The sequence below is a fragment of the Anguilla anguilla genome, chromosome 3, assembly GCF_013347855.1.
Source record: "Anguilla anguilla isolate fAngAng1 chromosome 3, fAngAng1.pri, whole genome shotgun sequence".
NCBI lineage: Eukaryota > Metazoa > Chordata > Actinopteri > Anguilliformes > Anguillidae > Anguilla > Anguilla anguilla.
Window position 1 is genome coordinate 66,282,263 of NC_049203.1, and position 24,797 is coordinate 66,307,059.

The 24,797-nt window shown below is 39.6% G+C and overlaps 1 protein-coding gene across 1 annotated transcript in view; it reads right to left on the minus strand.

Annotated features, from left to right (window-relative positions):
- Positions 1 to 20,159, minus strand: part of gpr39 (G protein-coupled receptor 39) — a 29,350-nt gene extending 9,191 nt beyond the window's left edge. Inside the window, exon 1 of the mRNA XM_035407725.1 lies at positions 19,068 to 20,159. Coding sequence (XP_035263616.1) covers positions 19,068 to 19,836 — 769 coding nt within the window. The 5' untranslated portion in view covers positions 19,837 to 20,159. The remainder of the gene's footprint in view (positions 1 to 19,067) is intronic.
- Between the last annotated feature and the right edge of the window lie 4,638 nt (positions 20,160 to 24,797).

Genomic DNA, 24,797 nt, shown 5'->3' on the forward strand with positions numbered 1-24,797 from the left:
AATATTTACATTAAAAAATTAATTATTTTTCCATTGGCATATTGTGCTCTCTTCAGGGCCTGGTCAAAATAAGAGCCTGTTTGAGAGGAATATAAATCTGGACCCTGGAGGACTTTAGGCTGAGTCTGCCTTAATGGAGAAGCAATGGTTAAACCTACATTTCATATTTGCACACTGTGGTGCCAGAAAGGGAGCTGTGGTGCTGGCCACCAGGGGGCAGCACCGGCCCTGCACACAGGTATGGCCACAGCTGTGATGCATCAGAATCACTATGGTGAGGCCTAGTCCAGGATAGGTTTTTGGACTGCGTGGCTGTTATTTTGTGGAAACTGCTGCATGCAAGAGTGCCTCATTTCCACATGTGATTTTGTATTTTTGCCTGTCTTGCCAAGGACGTTTTGGTTGCCAGCTTGGCCTTTTCTTGTTTTCAACAACTTTCTGTTATTTTCAGTTCCGGGATTAAATAAATGGCAACAAGCCAATTATCTCCTTGTTGTTTTCTGTCTGTTCACCGTGTGATATGTTGGCCACCCCAGCCCGGCATTACCACCCATGCAGGTCTGCTTGAAAGAGCACCATAAAACAAATCACAGGAGCCTAGGTGGTTAGTTCAGTTGAGAATCTGATATTCTGTGCTGCAGAGTCATTTTAACTAGCACAAAACTTCACCGTGAAACATACGGTGGCATGTTGGACATTCTCTCCGTGTGGCTTAATGCATGCCCTTCAGCCTGTGGCAAGTCCTGGATGCCAAACACCAGCTTTAATAATTCAGGCACTTCCCTACCCCTGGCCTTTGAATAATGCCTTTGCATAGCTGTGTGTCTGGTCAAAAAAAACGAACGATGCCAAAAGTGAAGCTCATTAAAATGTGGGCAAGTTGAGAGTGAGACAACAACACAAATCCTCCAGGGCCCTGCATCTTCCACCCACCCGCTGTTCATTTATTTATTTATTTTTATTTATTTTTTTCTTAACAGAAAAAAGTATGCTGAAAGTTTGCAATATAAGAACACATGGAAAACGGGACTCGGGGTAAGTCCAGATTTGTCTCGAAGATCAACGGAGCTGTGTAGAGCAACAGAGACGTGTGGTACCTGCACAATTCAGCAAACACAATACCGGCGTGAGTGCAAAGGGAAAGCGAAGCCAGGACAGCAAGCTACAGATCTCCCAGGCTTACGAAACAGCAAAAACTCAAAGATTATTAAAAATAATGAGGCAGGTGCAAAGGCTTTACAATGCAACTAATGATCTCCTGGTGCAGTGAAGTCACATTAGGTGCTTGTGGTGGAGACACTCATGTTGATAGGGGACTTCATAATGTCAGCCTTGTTTACTGTGTCGGTCTATTAGCGAGGAAAGTCAAAATTATTAATATCAGAGGTAGAAAAATGTTCTGGATATGGCGTCTGGATTTGCCACACAGTCTTAAAACAGTTGACAATTTCACTGGGGTTTAATTAACAAAATGCTGACATGACCACAGAAGTCAAAGAGGTTCTCTTTGGAGAGAAGCACATCTATATCAATGCCTTTTTCTACAGTAGTCACAAAGTCATAGTATGTAATGAAAAATCTGAGATTAAAGACGTCTTTTGCAAATTTCCCCCATGATAATGAGTACACCAAATATATATTTCCCAAAAAATATACTGTGCTCACAAACAACTGCTAAAATATTTTCCTTCTCATAAAATAATAATAATAATAATAATAATAATCATCATCATCATAATGTACACTTATATGGATGTATATGTGGATATCATCAAAATATCAACACATTTCTGTACCTCCCACTCTGGACACCCAAGGTGAGGAGAAATTGAAAGGTAATTACAGGTGAAACAGAGATTGCTACCTCAGGTGCAGAGAGGAAGATGGCAGAAGGCCATAGGGATGCTGAAGGATTGGTGCTTTAGTGTGCACTGAAGTGAAATATTCTACCTGCTGCGATTCATGAAAAGAAGAAATTAAAAAAAGATCTATTTATGGTTCTCCCATTGGGGCACTAACACTTAGATCTTGCTGTGACCGGCTCAATCTCTTACGCAGTGGCTCCAGGTTCGAGATTCGATTTTCATAGCTTACCACATACCATGTAAATTGGTAGTAAAACTGGGCAGTCCATTGTGCCCAAGTACATATCTGTTTCAGGAAATGCAAATCGAGCTCTGTACATTACCTATCCTGTGCTATCGGCATATTACAGAATATAATCACGGAATGCGTATAGGAATGCACAGGCTGTTAAATATACCTTAAAATACTGCGCAATCACATGCGATAGAGGCATAAAAATATTTTGTTAGTTTGTGGCACAGTCATCTTTTGGTAAAAGACCGTGGAGTCAGTTGCACGGAGACCGTTTGCCTCTGTGCACTCATGAGCTGACAGAACAGTGACCAAAAATGGCCAAAAAAAAATAGGCATTCTAACATTGAATTAGCTGCATAGCATGTGTAACAAGTTAATCTGCACACTGTCATTTCTTAAATGAAACCAATAAGATAGCTATTTATGGGAATGCCAGCAATCTCCGCTAAAATTAATTTTGAACATTGGCTCGTTTCTGTGATACCAGCTCTAAATGGGGGATGTGTTTCTGGCAACAATACCATGTCAGAAAGGCCGATTTCCTGGCACAGACTCAGAATGCGGGAGGTTTGCCTGATTTACATTACAGGCATTTAGCAGACGCTCTTATCCAGAGTGACTTACACAACTTTTTTTTCACAAATTTTACTTTGGTAGAGGCTGATATAACGTCAGTGCATGTATAGCAGTGAAAACAGATGCTGCTGAAATGCTAGCAAATAGAAAATCTTTCAAAATGCAGACATTGGTAAAAGATATGGGTATATCTATATATATATATATATATATACCCATCCATCCATCATCTATACCCGCTTATCCTGAGCAGGGTCGCAGGGGGTGCTGGAGCCTCGCATTGGGCGGGAGGCAGGAATATGTATATATATATATATATATATATATATATATATATATATATGCTAATTTACAAATTCCAAATGGGAGAAATTAATGCACTTTAAAAGATGAGTTCATTTTGAAGCAGAAACACGAAAGAATCACATGGTTATTCCACCACTTCCTTGCAGAATATACACTCCTTTTAGCCCCAATGGCAAGAAATGGATACATCAATCCTTTTTAGGTCCCACATTTTGAATGTTTAAAGGACCATACAAGACTACAGGCTCCCTGAACCCCTCTAAAACAAAAAAGCAAACACGTGGCCTTTCAGCTGGGCCAGCACTGACAGTTTTTCAAATGAAAACCAATGGCTTCGCGGCCCGATTCTGCACTTTATCTGACATTTCTCAATTCAACATTTTTCAGATTAATTATGCACAGCACCATTTACATCAGCCCGCTGCCAAACTCAATTAAACCGCGCGTTTGAAGTACGTTTTAGAAATGTCCTTTGGTTTTCTGCGGGACACATACACAATTATTCATCCCTTCTCTTTTTCATTGAATTTCTTTTTTTTCTGAAACTACCTTTTCAGATGATTTATTGGGTATGTCAGAGAACAGAAACTATATTTTGCAGTATATATATATATATCTATATAAATCTGCACAGGATTTCTTATTTCTTTTTAGCAGGACTGCCAATGCAGTGAAGGCCGTTCATGCAATAAACACCTTTATGTGAGAAAGCAGCTGCGAAATTTGCAATCAATAACACTGTCAGTCAAGGTACTCATTAAGAAATAAAGAAAAAACCGTGTCAACACGGATAACCCCGGACTCCACTCCCAACAGACAGCTTTTTTGCCATCGATTACGCCCACGTCGCCGTGTATTCCTGGAGCTCCCGGAGAGCTATCTCCCGTTTGTTGTTTTTACAGTGAGCTGTCAGAACTCCGATCCTTCATTTAGGATATATTCCTTTAGCTTTAAAAAAAAAAAAACCCCAGAGGACACACCAATTCTGAAGAAGAAGAAGAAGAATCCACAACAGAAGACGAGAATGTACTATTCATTTTTGAACACAGATCTAAGGCTTTTTTTTAGTCCTTTAGTTTTACCACTTTGTCAAGTAGAGAAATACTGATCACCCGCTCCACTTTTAACTCCATTAAAATGCTGAAATTTATAATCAAACAAATGAGCTTTAGTCAACAAATACACATATTAATGTGTTACTTAAGAGCAATCCATGTGTAAGGCATCAGGGTAACTTACAATAATCAGTTTGTTCGTGACAACATTCACATGCATATATTAAGTATACAAGTATATATTATGAATGATTTTACATCAATTTTTAAGATCGATTGTTGCTGTGTCCATAAATTGATTCACGCAAAAAAAACAAAAAAAACATTTGAACAATATTTTTTCAACATAATAATTCAGAGTACCCCAGTATTCTCAGGAGCAAACAATGTTTGTGCAGGCATACCTCTGGTTCGGTATAAATTATTCTAAAGTATAATAGGCACATTATTCTAAGGTTTTTCATGCACGGTGTATGGTAATTGTATTGTAAACTATAAATTTAGGTATATTTGTCCACACGGTCATTAATATATTTTTTATTATGTATTCTTCGGTGTGTCTAAAATATGTTGTTCCATATTGTGTTTCTAAATTAATTATATATCAAATAAAATAACAACGCCCACATAATTGATTGAGGTCAGCATGCATGAGTCCTGCATCGAACTCTATTTGTCTTCCTCACATGGTCATGTGTTAACCTACAATGATCCATTAGCATGACAGAAGCTGACATACATCTCAATCGAAAACCAAGCTTTTCAATTACAGGGAGGTTCAAACTGGTAAACTATTCCGTCAAGATGATGTAGAATGTATTTTCTGGTTGTGAATATTTTAATATAAATACATCCGCGGGGCCAAGAAAACTTATCTGCCTATCCGAGGGAAGGTCAGAGAAACAATAAAGAAAGTGAAACTTAATAATAAAAAATTAGTTTTGATAGATTTACTTGCGTTACAGGGGACGGGGGTCTATATCACTGGGTCACGGATCGCATTAACAGGAACGGGGATGACACTAAATGCATCACACAGAAGAACTAAGAAGATAAAGGGTCCATATTAATCACCATAATGCCAGTGAGAAACCCTGGCCGGTGTCTGGCGGTTTTTACGCTGATTAAAATGGAAGCCAGGAAACAGGGAAACCAATAATGATGCTTTATATGAGCGCTGATTGAAGTGCAGTGGAGTATCATTAAAAAAAAACAAAAAAAACAAAGACACTATTCAGTTAAGCCACCGCAATCATTTATCTTTCTGGAGCATGGTGTCAGGCCCCAAACACTTTCACAAGAGAAGAGTAATTAAAAACAAACAGATTCTCACTTCATTGTCATTTTACACTGAGAGAGACAGACAGACAGAAAGAAAGAGACACAGAGAGAGAGCAAAAAGAAAAGTTTCATTCAGAGAAGGACTGTTTTTGAATGCTATCATTCCAGGTAACATAGACAACTACCTGAACTGAAGCTTGATTTACAAAAAAGACTGAGGTCTTGATTCAATCAATGGCCAGTATTCTTTGGTGATTTCTGATATAGTGCAATTGTGTTTAGGAAGGAAAAAAATAACACAATTAAGAATAAGTGTTGATTGAATCCTAACATAAATCAGTGTTCCTGAAACGGACAGCAGATACTTAAAACGTTACTGCTGAAGTGTTTAACGCTGCACACATTAATATTTTGCCGTGGGAAGGGAAACATTAAACTACGTCGTGATGAAATACGATGATCCTCAAATGTCTTCCGTTTAACCAAAACGAACAAAAAATTCCAAATGCAGTAGTCTGTGAACGGTATAGACTACACACAATGTCAGGAGAGCGAAGAACCGGAGAGCCCATATGGAGTAAAGAGACAGCCTTTATATAGCGCTTTTATCCAAAGCGCTTTACAATTGATGCCTCTCATTCACCCATTCACACACACACTCACACACCAACGGTGAAAGGCTGCCATGCAAGGTACCAATCAGCTCGTTGGGAGCAATTAGGGGTTAAGTGTCTTGCTCAGGGACACTTCGACACGCCCAGGGCGGGGGGATCGAACCGGCAACCCTCCGACTGCCAGACAACCGCTCTTACCCCCTGAGCTATATCGCCCGTATAGTATATTCATGTACTTTACAGCTCAAATAGACAAACGCAGACAAGATTTAGCAGTTATTTTTTTGCTCACGAACATACAGTATGTTCTAGGTGTGCAGGTCCTATTACAGTAGATTGCAAAGCCATTGCTTTCTATCTCCGCACAAATCGCTATTTTTTCGGTTGCGCCTTTTAGTGGCGTTCACATGCCACGTGTCTCTGCTGAATGTCTGTAACATTCAAGTATGCTGTGCACATTAAGAAAAAGCAGAAAATCGGGTTGTCACTTTTGTCTATGAAAGCCACCCCATCACGTTTGATCATCAGAGAAGCATGAACGTTTACTCCCTTGACTTTACCACTGCCTGAGTGCTTCGTCAGAAAGAAAACAGACTTCATAAATCAAACTGTTACCATGGCAATATTGGGTTTTGCTCTAGTCTAGCAAACTCCATATAGAAACTGGTTATTAAGACTTACCATTTAGAAAGGGCACTGCTTTTATCTATTTAAGATTTTTTCTGCTGTACAGAGCCATTGGACAAGATATGTATTGCAACAATGCATATGTATGGTTAAAAATTCTGTTCATCCAGATTCAATCTAAGCAGAATGCATATTTGCTGTTATTAAATTTGAGGGACAAAATAACTAATGACAATGAATTTTTTTTAATGTAAGATAATAATATATAATATTGGCAGCATCATTGGTTGACACCATATTGCTAAAAACAAGCCAGCGGTGGGATGGGAGAGTGGTGTTGGGTGGTGTTATGTGAAACAATGCGAAAACTAATAAAAATACATATGAAAATCTGAAAGATGGCTAGTTTGCCATGTTTCTCACCACAAGGGGGAGCTGCGGATGTCTGTTTGCTGGACTATTTCCATCATTAAGTCATCCTCTTGACTCGGATGATGAACAGCCTCACTTACAGTGTACTTTAATTAATTAATGCATTGCAACTAATTGCATTATGTATATGCAGGCTAGTACATGAGTACGATGTCCACAAAGAGGGTAGCGGGGGGGGGGGGGGGGGAGGGTTGGGCACCAAGGTCTGTGAACTTGTGGTAAATATTATGGTCCTGGGCCCAGGAATAATATGGCAATATCATTTTGTCCAGAGCCTGGGAATTCTACCAAGCAGCCCTGTGTCTGCATACAGGACAATGTGTGTTTACACACCAGCTGTCTGAGGACACAGTACTTACTGAAATTAAATACACTACAAAATATTCTTTTGAAGTGCTGCAATATCCCGGTAATGCATTTAATTCATATGTATTCAGTTCCCTTGAGACACTTAAGGTGTTTATGGTCCACATTGGTTGGGCTTGTGTAGGTTCATGTGGGTCTCTCAGTAAATAGAAGATTACAGACTGTGAGCTTCCAATATCCCTCAAAGGGAGAAGTTGTACACAGGTGTGTACACGGATTACCTAAAAAAAATCTTCCTTTCTGTGTCACTCAAAACTGTCAAATAACTCTCTTCCTCTTCTGCAATTGTGAATATTTGCATTCAAGGACTGAAATTATTTTTTGAAAACCAAGTCAGTGTATTAATGACTAAGTATCCAACTATGGAAATTATTTGTATGATTTGCATATCAATTTTGCAGTGCATATTATCATTTGAATAGCATTTTGTGGGAAATATGTAATGGACTTACGAATTGTACTAGTTGGAATACTTTTTGAACTGTCAGTAACATCAATGTTACAAAGGAAGCGACAGTATAATTACAAAATGCCTTAACAACCTAATTGTAGATCTGCAAATGAATAAACAGTAATTGTGCGATTTTAATATACTATTTTGACAGTGTAATCAGTGGAATATGCTAATTTTTCTCCTTTTTGGATTCATTAATAAAAATGAACACAGGGAAAAAAGTTTATCACTTTCTCATTCGGGTTCGGGTTCAGTCTTTTCATTCTGCACTCAAGAACATCAATTTGGTTGTCAGCAGCCTTGAAACAAAAGTTTTTTCTGTTTTGTTTTGTGCAGTGTATTGTAAGCTCTTCATGAAGACATTACATGGAGCCATTTAGAGACATTTATAAATGAACATGGTAAAATTTCTGTGTCTGTGTACTGTAACTTTTCCAACTGTCCTTTCAGACAGAAGAGCATTATAGGTTGGGCATTGATTGAGTGATTAGACCTGGCTCACACTTGGCTCTCCAACAGATCCCAAAAGTGTTGGGGATGGGGATTGAGGTCAGGGCTCTGTGCAGACCAGTCAAGTTCTTCCACATCGATCTCAACAAAACCATTTCTACATGGACCTCGCTGTGTGCCAGGGGGCATTGCCATGCTGAAACAGAAAAGGGCCTTCCCCAAACTCTTGCAACAAAGTGGAAGCACAAAATAATTTAGAATGTCATTGCATTAAGATCTGCCTTCACTGAAAGTAAGGGGCCTTGCCCAAACCATGAGAAACAGCCCCAGACTAAGGGGTGTCCAGATACTTTAGGTTTTATAGTGTATATTCTGTGGACAATACATTCTGTGGACAAACGCCACAGGAAAGAACTTAATTCCCTGATAAAACCAACTTTGATCTGCATCTTCTCGTGCTTTGCAGAAGCATCACAACCGATATGCCGATATTTTAGTCGCAAAAGAAAAGGCGGGAATACTCTCATCGCTGCACACACGGCAATACTTCCTCCACACTGATCCGTGACGCCGACTGGGGGCCAATGCTGTCTTTAACGCGTATAGATCTGGCTCCATTGCCGTTCAACGAAAGACAGCTTACTGTCCCTTTGCTGTTGTACCTCTCTAACCTTTGCAGGGGTACAGCGAGAAGCAGCCGTTACTGCACTGTAAGCTTAATCAATCTGACACGTAGCTTATGGCCTTCCATTTAACAGGAGTGCCTGGGTAATTCACTGCTGTACGCCAGCGGGAAACAGCGTGATGCTTCACCTCAGGTCATCCCCTGAGGGTCCCTGACCACGGCACGGAGAGTGCAGGTGCATTTCTTCCATTTCAAATAATAAGGATTTCATTTTGGGACTCCGGTAAGTGTGCTGAAGTTATATTTTACAGCTCAGTGTCTCAATTTGAAATGAACTATATATATATATATATATATATATATATATATATATATATATATATATATATAGTTAATGAAAATACTGCATCAGGCCTACACTTTTCAGCTTCAGGACCCTCTAAAGTTAGACCATATCCCAAAAAAGGACCACTTTAAATCAAATCCTTACATCTTATGCACTAACGTTCCTGTGTAGCTAAGAATTATGAAACTCATTTGTAGAACGAGCCAACGACTGCACATGGGTTCTCTTTTGTTTTACTAGAAACTTGTGGCTGTAAATAAAGTACTGAAATTGTATGCTGGGCTCACTACAGTTTCCTTGACACTGTATTGTGTAAAACAGTATTGCCTTTTGTTTTTTTTTTTGTAGAAAACATGCACAGCAAATATCTCCCACCCGTCCCACCTCCCCATTGCCCTTCTGCCAATCATTTACATACTTGTCGCTTTTTCCTGAAAACCCTTGTGCAAGGAAACACCCCATGTGTCCTCTTCTAAGGCAGGACAGACACAGTGTGGCCAATTATAAATGAAGGAACATAATGCCAAAGGAATTAAGCCATTGGAATTATTTTAAAAGCCAACTGTCCCGCCTGCAAACCTCATCCCAAGAACATTTGGGGAAATATTTTAAATGTTTTTTTGCTCACAGCATGTTGGGGGGGGGGGGGGGGGGGGAGGACTTTAGGCAGGTCAGAAATAACTTAAGGGGGGAAAAAGACAGAAATAGCAAAAATTGCAAGCTGCATCACGAACACCTGTGGTTCTTGAATTTTTAAAAGCCTTTCAAGGGTGTGGGCAAGGTACTTCTACAGAGGCAAATGAGAAGTCAGGTTTTCAAAGCAAAGGTAGAAAATTAGGATGAAGTTGTTTGACATAGATTCAAAAATATATTGGTTTCCCTTGAAATGTAGCATAACCTTGGAAATGCAATGTGAATTACTAGGTAGTATTTATAGTGCAGTTGCAAGTGAAGCTGGTTGTCCTTAAGGGTCTGAGAGTGATTTAAAAGTTTTCCCCCAACGTCTGTGTTTGTGTGATATTTATATCATTCAAACAGGCTGTCTGTACGTTACCTTTCTGTGTAGACCTGAAATGTTCTATTTGAACATTTCTGTGTACTAGATCAAGCAGAGATTGATTTCTTTTCTTTTTCTTCAAGTGATTTGCTTTCTCTTGCCAATTTATCAATGTTCCTACTTCCATCTTACTAGTGTTATAATATGGGAATCAACATCACAAGTGCATAGTCACCTTGTTATTATCATTCAAGTTGTCACTATTTAGCCTATTATCGTTGTATTATTCCTTTGAGGGCTGTAGCTATAGTTTAAATAGTTGAGAAAAAACATACTGAATTGTGCACGTTTGACAGAACTATAGGACACATACAATTTGTGCTGTCACTATAACAGTTGTATTTGTCAATTATCCAAGCCTTTTTATGACAAATGGCTGCATACAGTAAAGGCCTGAAGCTTCATAAAACTCTTAAACAGCTATTTGATGTATTGCCATGGGATTTAACAAATTGGTTTCTGAGGAACTCCTCTTTAAATGCTAATGCAAATGGGACAATCCACCATGAGAATATATATTCCGAAGCACTCATTAATGATCTGCAGATTAGCTCTTAAATGGCAATTATTGACCCTATCGGAATGAATCCCAGTACAGATGGTCTAAACATCATATGTAAACAGGTAACCCAATCTCATGGGCTATTCTTATCATTTCAGTTTCACTTGAAGTGCTAAATATATACAATTAAGGTTAGTGAGCTGGTTTGTGACTTGTAAAGCCTACACCTTTGTGGTTTACCAAATGCCTAGCAATGGAATACAAATTAATTTTCTAAAATCAATATCTTAAATGAATGGACTCCTCTTAGACCTCAGTGTGCTCCACCACAGTCTCAGTTGTGGTCCTGACCATGCCAATGGTAGCGATGGAGGGAGGGTGTCAATCCTCAGAGCTTTCTCTGTAGCGTAGTTCTGTTGCCCTCCAGCACAATCACTGAGCTGCTCTGCTGGTGCACTCTGAAGTGAAATGACTGATAGTGTTCTATAATGCTTCCAGTGTGACAACTTTTATCATCAGTCTCGGTTGTCACCTTTATGTTTTGGGCATCCAAGTGCGAAGAGAGTGAAAAGCTGAAGTATGTTACTGTACGGTCCCCAACTAATGGGAGATTTAAATGTAAATGATAAACATTATAATAAATCATTTACATAAATACACATTTTATTTTGTGAATACTGAATCATGGATTAGATTAAGCTCAGAGATTTATTTAGCAGGTAAGCATCTACCGTGTATCCCTGACCTGACTGGTCCAATGCTGGATATTGGTGGACTTGGGATGGGCAATCGCCTTCAGAGGCTATTAGGTTCTGTTGTAGCAAGCCAACTGTAGCTAATGCCACTGAGGGGCCATGAGTTTTCTCTGACCATTTGACCTGAGAAGTTCTGTGTTTCAGTCCACTTCCTCCAGCTGTCACTGAATGCACCGCGATTCCAGTAATTGACCAATTAACCACCAGCAGAGCTTGTTAGTGCAAGGGTCTCATTTAATGATTAATTGGGGATGATCAAGGGTAGCACAATGCATTGATTTGCTTGACAAGTGTCCTCAGAATGTTTCGTATTGGCCTCTTGGAGGATGACAGTGAGTCACGGCCCTAAACGTTACTTTCCCCAGCTGTATGTACCATAGTCATCTGGACAGTCCCAGTCAATCCACTGAGGCATACAGTATGTGTTTGTATCTAGAGCTAACTGAGGCTAAGTGGTATGAGGGAAAAACTGGCCCTATAGATATCTGTCTGTGACCACGCTGGGCCAGGTAACTGCCTGATATTTTTCTTTATAATTAGCCTACCGTAGGATTTTGTGATGAACCTGTCCAGCATATGTTGGGGACTGTCATGACTCATGTCCAGACCCATTAGGAGTTAACGTGTGTCTGTGCTGTAATTTTACGGATATTTATTTAGCATCTATCTATGTGGATGAACAGACAGACATCGGTACTGACTGACATTCCTGAAATCATGTACAAGTAGTGTAATTTAGAAAATGGCTCTCTTGCATTGATGAACAGACAGAAGGATAAGACGAAACTTATTAGCCTATATGGTGTGCATTTGATTACAGGCCATTTTAAATGGACGGACAGATGAACAGCGAATATAAACAATAAAATAGTTTAATCTCCAGTCTCGTTGAAACACACGCACACACACACAAAACAATGGCAACTACAATATATCTCACGGTTACTGTTTGTTTATCGCTTACCAACACCCTCTGCACTGTCCCCCATTCCATTCATCTCCCGAGACGTTAGTCAGCACAGCTGACACATGCCTCCCCAACCTGCGGATGACAAGGTTGCCCTCGGCGACAGTTCACTCACGCAAATGGACAACGCGCGCATCGCGAGACCTTGGGCCGACAGCCGTATGAACAATCCATCTGAGGCTGGAAACGGTCCCGGGGGAGTTTTTTTCCCCACCGCCTAACCAGTGAGCGCCATCGCGAGAATGCCAGGAGCAAGGATTCCACTTGTCTCTAATCCCGCAAAATAACAACCCGTCTGAGCTGAGGTAAATAGCCATATGGATCGTGGGACACAAATTCGATCCAAGAAATGATAAATATGAACGGCTGAACACCACTGCAGTCATAACACTTACGTAACTTTACATTAACTCTAGCACCACCGAGAGAATGACTCGAGAGAATACATGAATACCCTGCACGCAGAACTAGTTTAATAAGTACATATCATACAGTTACACTCAATAACTGAGTCAACTGTATAAGCTAATAATGATTATCTCAACATCAGACTTACTTTAAATACCATATATATTGCATATAACCACTGAAATATTAAGGTTATAAAGGTACATCCTAAAACATGCAAAGTAATAAGCACCTTTGCAGTAGGCAGAATGCGTGTTTTGTAGACAATTACAACACATATTGCACCTGTGCAATCTTAACTTCAGCTTTACTGGTGTTTATCAGACACTGTTATCCAGATCACCTTACAATGCAAACAAGTGCAAAGATCAGGGATCGAAGTGCAGTAATCAACCATTGCATTCAAACACAAACTATCAGATCAAACCAACCCGACGGACTTGTAAAATGAGTGCAGTTCAAGGCAAAACTTTTATAACCCAGTTTGACTCATATGCCATTTAGTAAAATTACATTGACATTACAGACATTTAGCAGACGCTCTTATCCAGAGCGACTTACACAACTTTTTTACATAGCATTTTACATTGTATCCATTTATACAGCTGGATATATACTGAAGCAATTTTCAGTTAAGCACCTTACTCAAGGGTACAACGGCAGTGTCCTAACCGGGAATCGAACCTGCGCCCAGTTTTTTACCCACTGTGCTACAGTAAAATCCTATGAAAACAGGTTAAACAACATTTTTGGTCAATGAGAACAGATTGTGTAAATGTAATTGTTTGTGATGAATACCATAAATAAGTATGGTATACTTAAGCCAACTGTTAAAGTGACAATGTGTATTATTGATCTCCTATTAATTTACAGCGTGGGTTATTTTCAAGTAATAAGTAAAGTTAATTCGGGTAACTCAATTGAATATAAGTGTATTCTTAATTTGTACTGGCAGCACAAGGGAAAACTGCAACATCACTAAACAGAGAGAGGAACTAGAAGACATCCGAAAGGGTAATTATGTATAGATTTTTCTCACAGTATCAACTTGTGTCTGAAATAGCTGCGCAAATATCTCCCAGTGTGATTCTGTCAAGAGACTTGGAGGGAGGGAGGAAGGGAGGGGAGGAGAGAGAGAGTGTGTGAGAGAGAGATAGCGAAAGAGAGAGAAAGAAGAGGAGGGGAGAGAGAGAGAGAGAGAGAGAAAGGGAGAGAGAGAGAGAGAGAGAGAGAGAGAGAGACTGAATTTTGGCATTTAAAGTTAACTCTGAAGGGCACAAGCAGAACGCCAGAGGCGGGCAAATAAAATTAATATGCATTTCGCTAATAGCCACAGACTGCATCAGAGAAAAGACCAAAACAATTAACCTTTTGTCTTAACATGTTGTCTGGATACCTTAACTAGGTCTAACACTTCATTAATTATTCTCCAAAGTCAGAGCGGATTGCAGAGATTTAAAAAATAAAAAAATAAAAGCAGATTAAAATTTATGCCGAGGCAATGGAGGGTGGTGGCAAAATAAGCTGAGCTAATTTGTTAGGATGAAGCTGGCAGTTCAGATAAACACTCAGCTCCAAATTAGTATTTAAGAACAAACTTTTGGCAGAATGCTGAGCTCCTCGGAATGCATACAGCTGCGCTCCTACCGTTTATGTCTGTGGGCTTTGCCATATCAGACCATCGCTTATCCTTATGCATTAGGAACCGCAGGTGCTGTTCTGTCTCCTTCTACCTTTAAGACTGCTAATTCCAGTATTGTATCCCCCCACCCCTCCTCTTTTTATAATGGGTATGCAACAGTGCCCAATCCTTGGCCTATTGCCTCCATCCGTCTCCCACACAGCTCGTTAGAAGAACTCAGTTTCCCTCTGATACAGGAGCACCTACAACATTATCAGTGTCACACCCATTCTTTCAGATATTTGAAGATTCGGGCTGCTGAATATTTCATGTATTTTAAAACTTGCAAAGGAAAAATAAAACATGCATTCTACTATGTATAGCGTTGTTACGGCTGATGTCCTACTTTAACTTTTTACTGTCCAGCCCTTCTTTTGAATGTATTTACAGTGCTTTTCATTGCCTTACAACGCTTGTGTCTGCCCTTCATTCATAAAGCACATTATAACGCACACCAGGCCCAGCAGCTCACAGACAGGCCTTGATCTTATTCTTGTAAAATGGTGGCTAAAATTAACTGAGGCTTGAGGAATAAGGCTTGATTTGTAATGGTGGATTATAGCAGGTGACAATGGTGTCACTTAAGTACTGCTATTACGACTGCTACTGCTGCTACTACTGCAACTACTGCTGCCACAGCTACTAGTACTACTGATACTACTACTAATACTGCTACTACTACTGCTACTACTACTACTGCTGCTGCTACTACTACTACTACACTACTACTACTACTACTACTACTAATAATAATAATAATAATAATAATAATAATAATGACCTTGGTATACTTCTAAATGCCATCAGCAGAGATCAAGGGGTTTTGCTTTCCAAAGTGACAAACAGATGAATTTTCTAGTTTATTTTTCAGCTGCCTTTTTGGAGTGGGGGGGGGGGGGGTATGACAATATGTGGTTAGACTGCCCTCTTGTGGAAAAGAGAATGGCAGGTTACACACAAGATGGCTGAGCTTGTGTTTGTTCAGCTTGCATGATGGAATCTCATAGTATACTCACCGTCTCTTAAAGAATGCTCCTCAGTCACAGAGATAGCCCGCAGCGAGAGATGAATCTAGCTCTAGCACAAAAGTGATCTGGCATTAATTCATTCCAGTCCACGGGTTAATTATACGGCAATTTGACCTGAAGCCACTATGCAATTTTTCAAGTAACAGATTTTTCAGACGTTAAAAGATTCGCTTCTGCCCGTTGGCAGATGCATGTAGAGAGAAGCTCCCGGTGCCTGGCCCCTGGCCCTTTCGCCCTAAGTGCCCAATGTGCCCCTTTTTTTGTTTTAATATTTTATATATGAATAAAAATCTAATGCTTAAGTCTTGTGTTGCTGTGCTTCATTTTGGTAGAATATATCCCGTACAATAACTGGGTGTCGTAACACAGTTTTTCTAGGTTAGTGTGCCCGTTTATCACTTTAAGAACTTGCCCCTCAAAAGGTCTCAGCACGGTCTTGTCCCCTGGTCACCCCCGATATGAAACGCAATAGCTTAAAAGAGAATCTAACAGCTTGAAATCTGACCTTTATTCTTGAGGGTGACATTGGTGTCTATGCCAGACTGACATCCACAAAAAATTTGAACCCCCTAACCTTTCCCACCTGTTCTACTACAACTCGGCCTTATTAACTAGTGCAAGGCCTCGTTAGTCAAACTCGCATTTTGAACTCACAGAAACTACCAATAGATGAGGAGTGGTTGTACAGGAATGTGGACTACACGCCCCTTTCAACTTCAACTGTGTTGTGTTCCCTTAATCTTTGACCACTTGGTAAATTAATTTACCAGGCTTGCAACGTACTTTAACATAAAAATGTCATTTTCGCTCGATTATTACTGACACAGCAGGGCCTTGGGTACAGAGACATCAGTGATATAGTGTAAATACAGCAAATATTATTATTTTAAAGCATCAAAGTGGACAAACAAAGAAGTGTCATGACACCGTGGCATTCAAATTAAATATATTATATTACTTTTTTGTTTGGAGAAAAAAACATTCAGGGAATATAACAAGGACTATGATTTTATGTTGTTCTTTATATGACCTAATATATACTTCTTGTTTATATACTGTAACTGGGACTACCGGGAACGTCTCTTGTACGAGCACACAGTATAATATTAATACCACAATATTGACTCGTAGAAGGCAAGATGCAATGATATATCTGACATTGGTGATTTACCTAAATTTCTCAAATTAAATATAAAGTTGCGGCGTGGTTTAAAAATCACTCACCTGGTTCATATATTAATTCATGCATTTACTCAGATATTATTTCAGATATGTTTCTGTGGAGAAATTCAAAGTGTATCCCTGTTGGACGATGGGAGTCCTACTGATATTTACAGATATACAGTTGTACAATATTTTATTTGAAGTTAGTTGTTCTGACAGTGCCCTTTGCATGCTGTGGTTTAGCAGTAAATATTTCTATATACCTACTTTCCGGAAACGTGGTTAATGAATGAATGAATGAATGAATGAATGAATTAATTAATCAATTTTTTAATAATACAAGAGCTAAAAATATGTAATTATAATGGAATTATCTTTATATAATCACTTATAATCTCAAGTTTAAACAAAAAAAAACATTACATGCATATACAAAGCATATTCTACCATACTTGATACTTGTTTGCCTGTAAAATTATTGATATTAAAATATTTATTTATTATTCTTTTTTTCTTTTTTTGCCAAAAACGAGAATTGGACAAACGTAATCTATGTCGCTGGTGCCGCACTTGAGAAGCACAGCTCTGTATTTCCTCAGTGACAGCACTTATGACCTGCTAAAGATCAATAATATTCAATAACCCTCGTCAAGAACATCAGATGTCGCCTGCCATGGTTTATAACGTCATCTGCTACGACTTCAAAATCACCCTGCTGGAAACAAATTATACGCTGCGGCAAGCAGTGTCCTAGTACCTGCCACTTGCCAAAAAAACAATAACAGGATAGTGCTCAAGGACCAAAATCAATACCATATTATCGGTTTAAGCATTGCTCTTTGAAATAACTTTCATCTGAAGCGATTGAAGCTTTGCCTGGGGGGAATTAAAACTGCCACATAATCACTTCTCGAATGGCTATTTGTATTCAGAGAAAAAAAAGAGGCCTGAACTGAGCCACGTTTTTAGCCGCGGTTGTAAATCACGCTGATTTATGAGGTGACGGGCAGCTGCTATGGGGGATGTCTCAAAAATAAATTTAACGGGATCTTGAGAGGGGAACAAACGCAATCCAACTGAGAAGAATGCGCACTTCCCGATAGCACATCGCAGAATTCCTACAGGAGATATTGATATTGCTGATGTGACATAGATCACGTCAAACGGAACGTAACGTAGTAAATATTGTAATTGAAACTACTAAAGCCTTACAGCCTTTGGCTGGTTTTCTGAGAGACATGCCAAGCATCGTCTCCCTGTGTGGTGCTTGGATTATGCATGAATAGTGAATTTGAGCACCACAGTTTGTTCACTTCAGTAGCTGAATAGTCAAACTCAAACTCATATAAGAAACAAAAACAAATTATAAAAAAAGCTGGCTGCAATTTGACATTCAAAGATAAGGACTAGCGTAAATATAATTATTATTGTTATTATTGGGCAGTGGTCCTTTTCTTGTGGGATGACCATTCTTTACAGTTACAATTTTTTTTCCTTTCATAACAAGTGAGATTTACAAAAGCAATTCATATTATGTACCTCAAGTGTACAACCAAACCTCTAACATCTTGTTTTGAAAGCCCATATCTCAACCACTCCAAGAAGGACTGCAACTCACAGATAGTCTCCAATATAAGCTAAAGCTGAAATTGGCCAACCCGTTCAAGCCAAATTATTCATCTTCATTTTCAAACAAAGTGAAGGCGTGGTCTCCGAAGGACTTTTTCAGAAGTTTACCAAAATCTTGTCACACACAATTGCGCTATATAAATTGATTTTTGAGGAATAGCATTTGCAATTAATATTTAAGTCACAAAGTATAAATCACATATAACAGTGGACGTAAAACTGGCACTAAATTGTGGCAGTAGATTTTTAAATCATTCACTCAGTTCATTTCCATATCGTGAATATGGAGGAAACACTTTCTCAAACTATCAACATTTATTGACTTTTATTTAAAAAAACTGAAACGATAAAAATTTTGGGAGACAAAACAAAGTGTATGCCTGTCTGCTACTGGGAGTCCATTAATTTATATTAAAGCACAATGGATTATGATAGTTAATATGAATTGTTAAAAGCTGAATTCCATAACAACTATGGCCTTAAAATAAACAAACAAGTTAGTATTTTCCTCCATAGGTTTGCTTTTTCCCCCATGAGCCAATGCATAAACCTAAATAAGAAACATTTCAGCTAGAAATGTATAATCATTGACAATAAATGTTCATATTAAAATCATTTATTAAATATGTATATCAAGGTCTTACCAAGAAACAGGATGGTCTGCTTTCGGGATGCTTTAACCTTTGAACTCTGGTGCCTGGATAGGAACTCCTCTTTCTTGGCCGAGTGTTCCTTCGGTCCTCTCAACACACCGATCATCTTCTTGCACATTATCCCGACGCTGACCAGGACCAGGACGTACACGACGAACGCCCCGAAGATGCTGGACCGGTACATCACCCACCAGCTGGTGAGGTTGGTGCAGAAGGTGATGTTCTGAGGCTCGACCCTTAGCCCCTCGGTCCCGGTGGCGAACAGCAGGGGTAGGGCGACCGCGGCCGAGGTTATCCACACGAAGACGATGAGCTTGACCGTGCGGGAGCCCGACAGGGACTTGTACCTGAAGGGGTGGCAGATGGCGACGTAGCGCTCGAAGCTGAGCGTGGCCACGTTCAGGATGGTGGCGTAGCTGCACGCCTCGAAGAGGAAGTTGTACACCTTGCAGGCCACGTTGCCGGACGAGGACGAGAAGGGGAACCAGATGGCGCTGTAGAGCTCCACGGGGAGCCCGATCAGCAGCACGAGCAGGTCCGAGCACGCCAGGCTCACCATGTGGTCCGTCACGTTCTTCTGCAGGTAGCCCTTGTTCTGGAGGACCTGCGTGACCCTGATGGTCACCCCGTTCCCCACGATCCCCGTCAGCAAGATGAGGCTGTAGAGGACGGTCAGCAGCACCTTAACCGGCGTCGGCTGCTCCAGGTCTCTCCAGTCCTCCTCCTTCATCTCCTGGGCAATCTCGTACTCCAGATCCATGGTTTAACGATTAACTGCTTTTTATTTCGTTCAAAACATTATTGATTCTTACCTTCTGTTCGCGGCTGCGTTGAGTCGCACCAGTTTGACCGAGCAGACGCTGTTCGCCTTGGCTGAAGAGGACTTATTTTTCACACTGGCCGAGTTCAACTGTGGATCCCGTTGATTAACAAAAAGTAAACGGTTGGTGTCCTCCTCTTCCTGCCTCCTGGCTCTCCTCCACCAAACGACATGACCTCGGGGTGTAAACCCGTCCGTTGCCTAATAATCCATTTCCACTTCCAGTTTCTAAATACCACACGCTCTATGGTCTGTGGGCTGTGACATGTAATGGCTGACAGGCACCTAATAGCAGCCGTGATTCATTTCGTCGACAAGGGCAGGTCGGTTAAATATTGAATCACGGCCCATACAAGGAGAGCCAGTGTTTGCTCCTGTTATCGTTACTTCAGACAGAAACTCTGAGTTAGTTTAAGGGAATGCCCATAGGGGAAATTGCTTGTTTAAAAAAAAGAGGGGGGGCTTCAGATAAGAAAAAGTACAAAGATGACAATGCAGGCATGCACTCCATGAGAGGCTGGGCCAGTGTTTTATAAAGAAATAGAAAACCCAAGATTCTGTAACGTCACAATATATCAAGTCTCTTTAGCTAAGAAATAAAATCGAGGCACATTCAGCTGACGTTATTAGTCTGTGTTTTGGCTCGGTTTACAGAGTGTGCCTTAATCCCTTTACTGTCAACAATACTCAACATTTTAAGTCTGCGTATATAAGCTAATATGTTTCTTATTGTATATTATATATATATTATATATAATATATTTGATAGGTAAAATAAGTTCTGCACGCCTGGAAATATGTGTATTTAAATGTGATTCTGTATGTTTTCATGATAAAATGTCATCTTACTTTTAAAAATTTGTAATAACTACGCATTTTGTGTATATGTGTAGAAAAATTTGAATACTGCGTCTATGCTGGTTAGACATCTATGGTGCCTTTATTATCCGTGCATGAGGCAATCAAATGGGTTTGTCTTAGTGGACATTAACCAGTAATAAATTATCACATAGTCACATGTTCATAAGCGTCCATGCTGCCTTGGCTTAATGGAGAGTAATGCCTGGGTGGGTGTAATGTTTTAAAAAAAATAAAAATAAATTGCAATACCATACCAACATCATCTCACAGTTCAAATAGAGAACCACATAACACCATTAACTTTGCAAATTTATAAAGTGTACCCCCACAAAGTATATTGCACTAATACATTACTTTCAAATAGAGAACACGGTGCAGTTTTTGCATGTCAATCCTTCTTAAATTATTAACTCAAGCGAAATAACTGCATCAGAATCTCTTTCTTGTCCTTGATTTTGCCTTTGTGTAAGTGTACATGAGGCTTTCACGTAAATCGATATTAATACATTACAACTAGATTAATAAATAACAAAATTTCGGCATTGCCGATTGCGCTATAGGGTTTTGGAAACAGCCCAGAATTTTCATATCGGTACATCCCCAACATTTAACATGGATTGTGTCATTTCCATCCTTGCGCTAGTGACATCATCTAAACTGCAGATGCATGCTTAGCAGATGTTAAGTCTTTTCCAAACCAAGAAACGACTTATCACTTGATTAAACATATTAGCCATTAGGAGGAAGATAGTCTACAATCTTGTTTGTAATGGATAAATATGTGAAGGCAACGGCTGCCAGCATTAAACCTTAAGATGTTGCAGCTGTGATGGCCATTTAAGATGGATATGCTATTCCACTGACATCAGACAACACACAGACATAAGGGGGACTGTGCAGACCAAACACACCAATGGCATAATTAACCACAGAATCTGTGAAAACATCCATTTTCAACAATGTTGCCGGACATATACAAACTGTTTCACCACACTGAATCAACAAAATGCAAGGTCTGTTCTGCGTTGTCTGGGTCATTTCGCAAAAAGGTCAGACTTGGAAACACAGCTGGACGGGGCCAAAGTGGTCAGGAAGGAGTCTGGAATGTTCTGTGGCTCAAAGACACTGACTGTCTGTAAGTGAAACCAGGGGAATTCCGAGTGAGGCTGTCACACTCCATCCCACAAAAATTAAACATCTGTCCATAATCAGAGAGACGTCGGCTGCAGTGCTCCATTCGGTCTGAATGTGTCTTTCCTGGAAGAATTTGCTGGAATTCCCATTGTAGCCTATATTCTCTGAAGATTTAAATAATAATAATAATACTAATAATAATAATAATACCTCAGATGTATATAGTGCTTTTCTAGGTACTCAAAGTCGTTTTACATGGGGAAACAAAAAGAAAGAGAAATAAAACTTTATTAGGTGAAATAATAAAAGAAATTTTGTCGAAAAGTTAAAAGTAAAAGATCAGTATAAATAGTCATTGAGATATAAATTGAGTTATGTTGACACACAACCATTCGGAAAAGACTAAAATTTCATCTTTTAGTCTTTGCAGGCAACCTTTTTTTCGTGCAAACTGAAAAAATAAATTTTACAGTATGTCTTCAATCTACAGCTTCACTATACTGAATAATTAAAATAAATGAATGAATTCAAACATGATATATCTGAACATATCACGTGACAATTTGTGATTATTTTGAGCTGGAAATGCTGCCCTGATGGCAAACACATTAGCCTGTTTTGGTCAAAGGCCTTGGATCAGCTGTAATGTCATACATTGGCTGGTGGGAAAAATACTAATATGGATAAAACACTTTACTTACAAAGAAAGTGCTTGAAATTAAACAGGCCCCAAGCATTGTGTATTAGCAAAGGCTGTTAAACTCACTCAAAAGGGCTTAAGGTATTATATTGGTTTAATTTGTCCTAACTTTTCCAGTGTCTCATGGGTCTTCTTATCCAATTAGCTTCTTTGATAGCAGACAGGCAACCTTGGCAACTCACAGAGTAAAATTAGTTCATGAGGCAATCACACGATTATCATACGAGCAATACTCTTCAGAATAATCAAATATGAGTTAAGTAGTGCTAACAGCTAGTGCTAATCAAGTAATTGAAGATGTGGACGCTCTATACCCAGTACTAATTACAGACCACAGCATGGTACCTGTCCCAAGGCATCTGCAGCTTTGTGATGTTCACCACAGAGGGACATTGTGTGCTGTTCATTGAAGTTTCAGGATTAACACCGTGCAGCTCAAGCAGAGTGTTGGTGATGGACATTTCAGGGAGACCTCAGCCTTGCAAATTACACAGCATGAGCATGTAAGGCCTCCTAGGTTCTGGATTTCCATGTATATTTTATGTCTAACCAGAATTATTTTAAAGTTCTAAAACTTCATTTGCAGACAGGCAACTTTCTTTAAAGCACTAAAATTGTTTTCATTAACACTGTTGGCTGTAAAAAAATAAATAAATAAAACACAGTGTCATTTATTATCATCCTGGTGGAATATTAAACACATCCTATTTCATGTGTCTTTCCATTTCTACTGCAAGTAATGCAAACTTGTTCCTGAAGTTTGCCTCTGGAGGGAAAAAGACTGAGTGCATTTCAGTAAAAAAAGAGATAAAAACAAATGTAGACCATTTACTGCCCTCTATGGGCAAGATTCTCCAAAGGGTATGCTCATTTGGAAACAACATAATCCAATCTAAAGGCATTACAAATGATGCCCATGCGGCTCCCTGCAACTTGCTGAATCACTCAGATGAACGCCGGCCACAGCCATTCAACTGAATGGCCTGGTGGAAACCCTTAGTCCTACATAGTACAGGCCTAAATACAAGCTGCGACAAGACTTGTTTGCTTAGGGGACATTCTACTGGCTGAGTTATAGCGAGTTACACACTTTGGCCCTTAGAAGTTACATGCATCAAGGGCTTGGTACAGGACATACTGTAATATAAACACAAAATATATGTGTTATGATGGCCCAGCAACAGGAATAAGATTTACATGCACACAAGTGCCTGGGTCCAGCAGTGCCTCCAGTGGTTTAAAGTTGTCACTGTGCAAAACCATGAGTTATGATTGGGACCCCTTATCGATTTATTGATAATTATCAATAACAATGTGAAATCGACGAGCAAGATAAATCACTTATCCAAACACTGAACATCGGTTTCTGACAGAATGCAGTTCTGTAACAATCACCACAGATGCAAGAAGGATATCTGTGCCAAGAAGCATTTTCAGAAGTCCCTTCTGAAAGGGTGCTCAGTAAGGCAGGACAGATTGTAAAAAAAATTCAATTCCTGTCTGAACCCGAAGAATGTGGACTCAAGTCTCTTTTTCAACAAAAACAAAGATGCTTAGTCAGTGACTTTTTCATTTATTTGTTTTTATAAGAGTGACTATGTCAGAAATGTATTGTCAATTCCTCTATGAAGAATCTGTAATCTATTGAAAAACACAGAAAACAAAGTAAAGTAAAAATCTAAGTTCAACCCCTGATATAACTATTGTTTTTGCATTATAAACTGAATATGCACACATCAGATATATCTGCCTTTTAGAATAGCTGTAGATGCTGTCCAGTTCATTAGTATGAACATTGTGGTTAATTAGACATAAAATAAGTTATATATTCATCCAAAACGCATGTATTGATAATACTTTAAATGATTATGCAACCCTTAAATTCATACAAATAATGACCTTTCTTTCAACCCAAAGGGGATGGCGCCCCCCACAGTCGCACAAGTGAGCTACCCATGCGCGCCCCCCACCCCCATAGTAGCCTTTTAAACAAATACCGCCCAAGTTGGTGGAACCCAACCCTTTGGCCACGCGCCGCACGAGTACAGCCCACTGCCTGCTTTAAGACGTCAGCGTGGAGCAGCCGCTGCGATTGTGCCGCACCTGCTTGTATTAGATCGAGATGCTCACTGCTACTGTTGCTTTCCATTGCAATCGCATTCAAATGTAGAATACAGGAAAATAGCCCACAAAGCGGCTGTTGCTT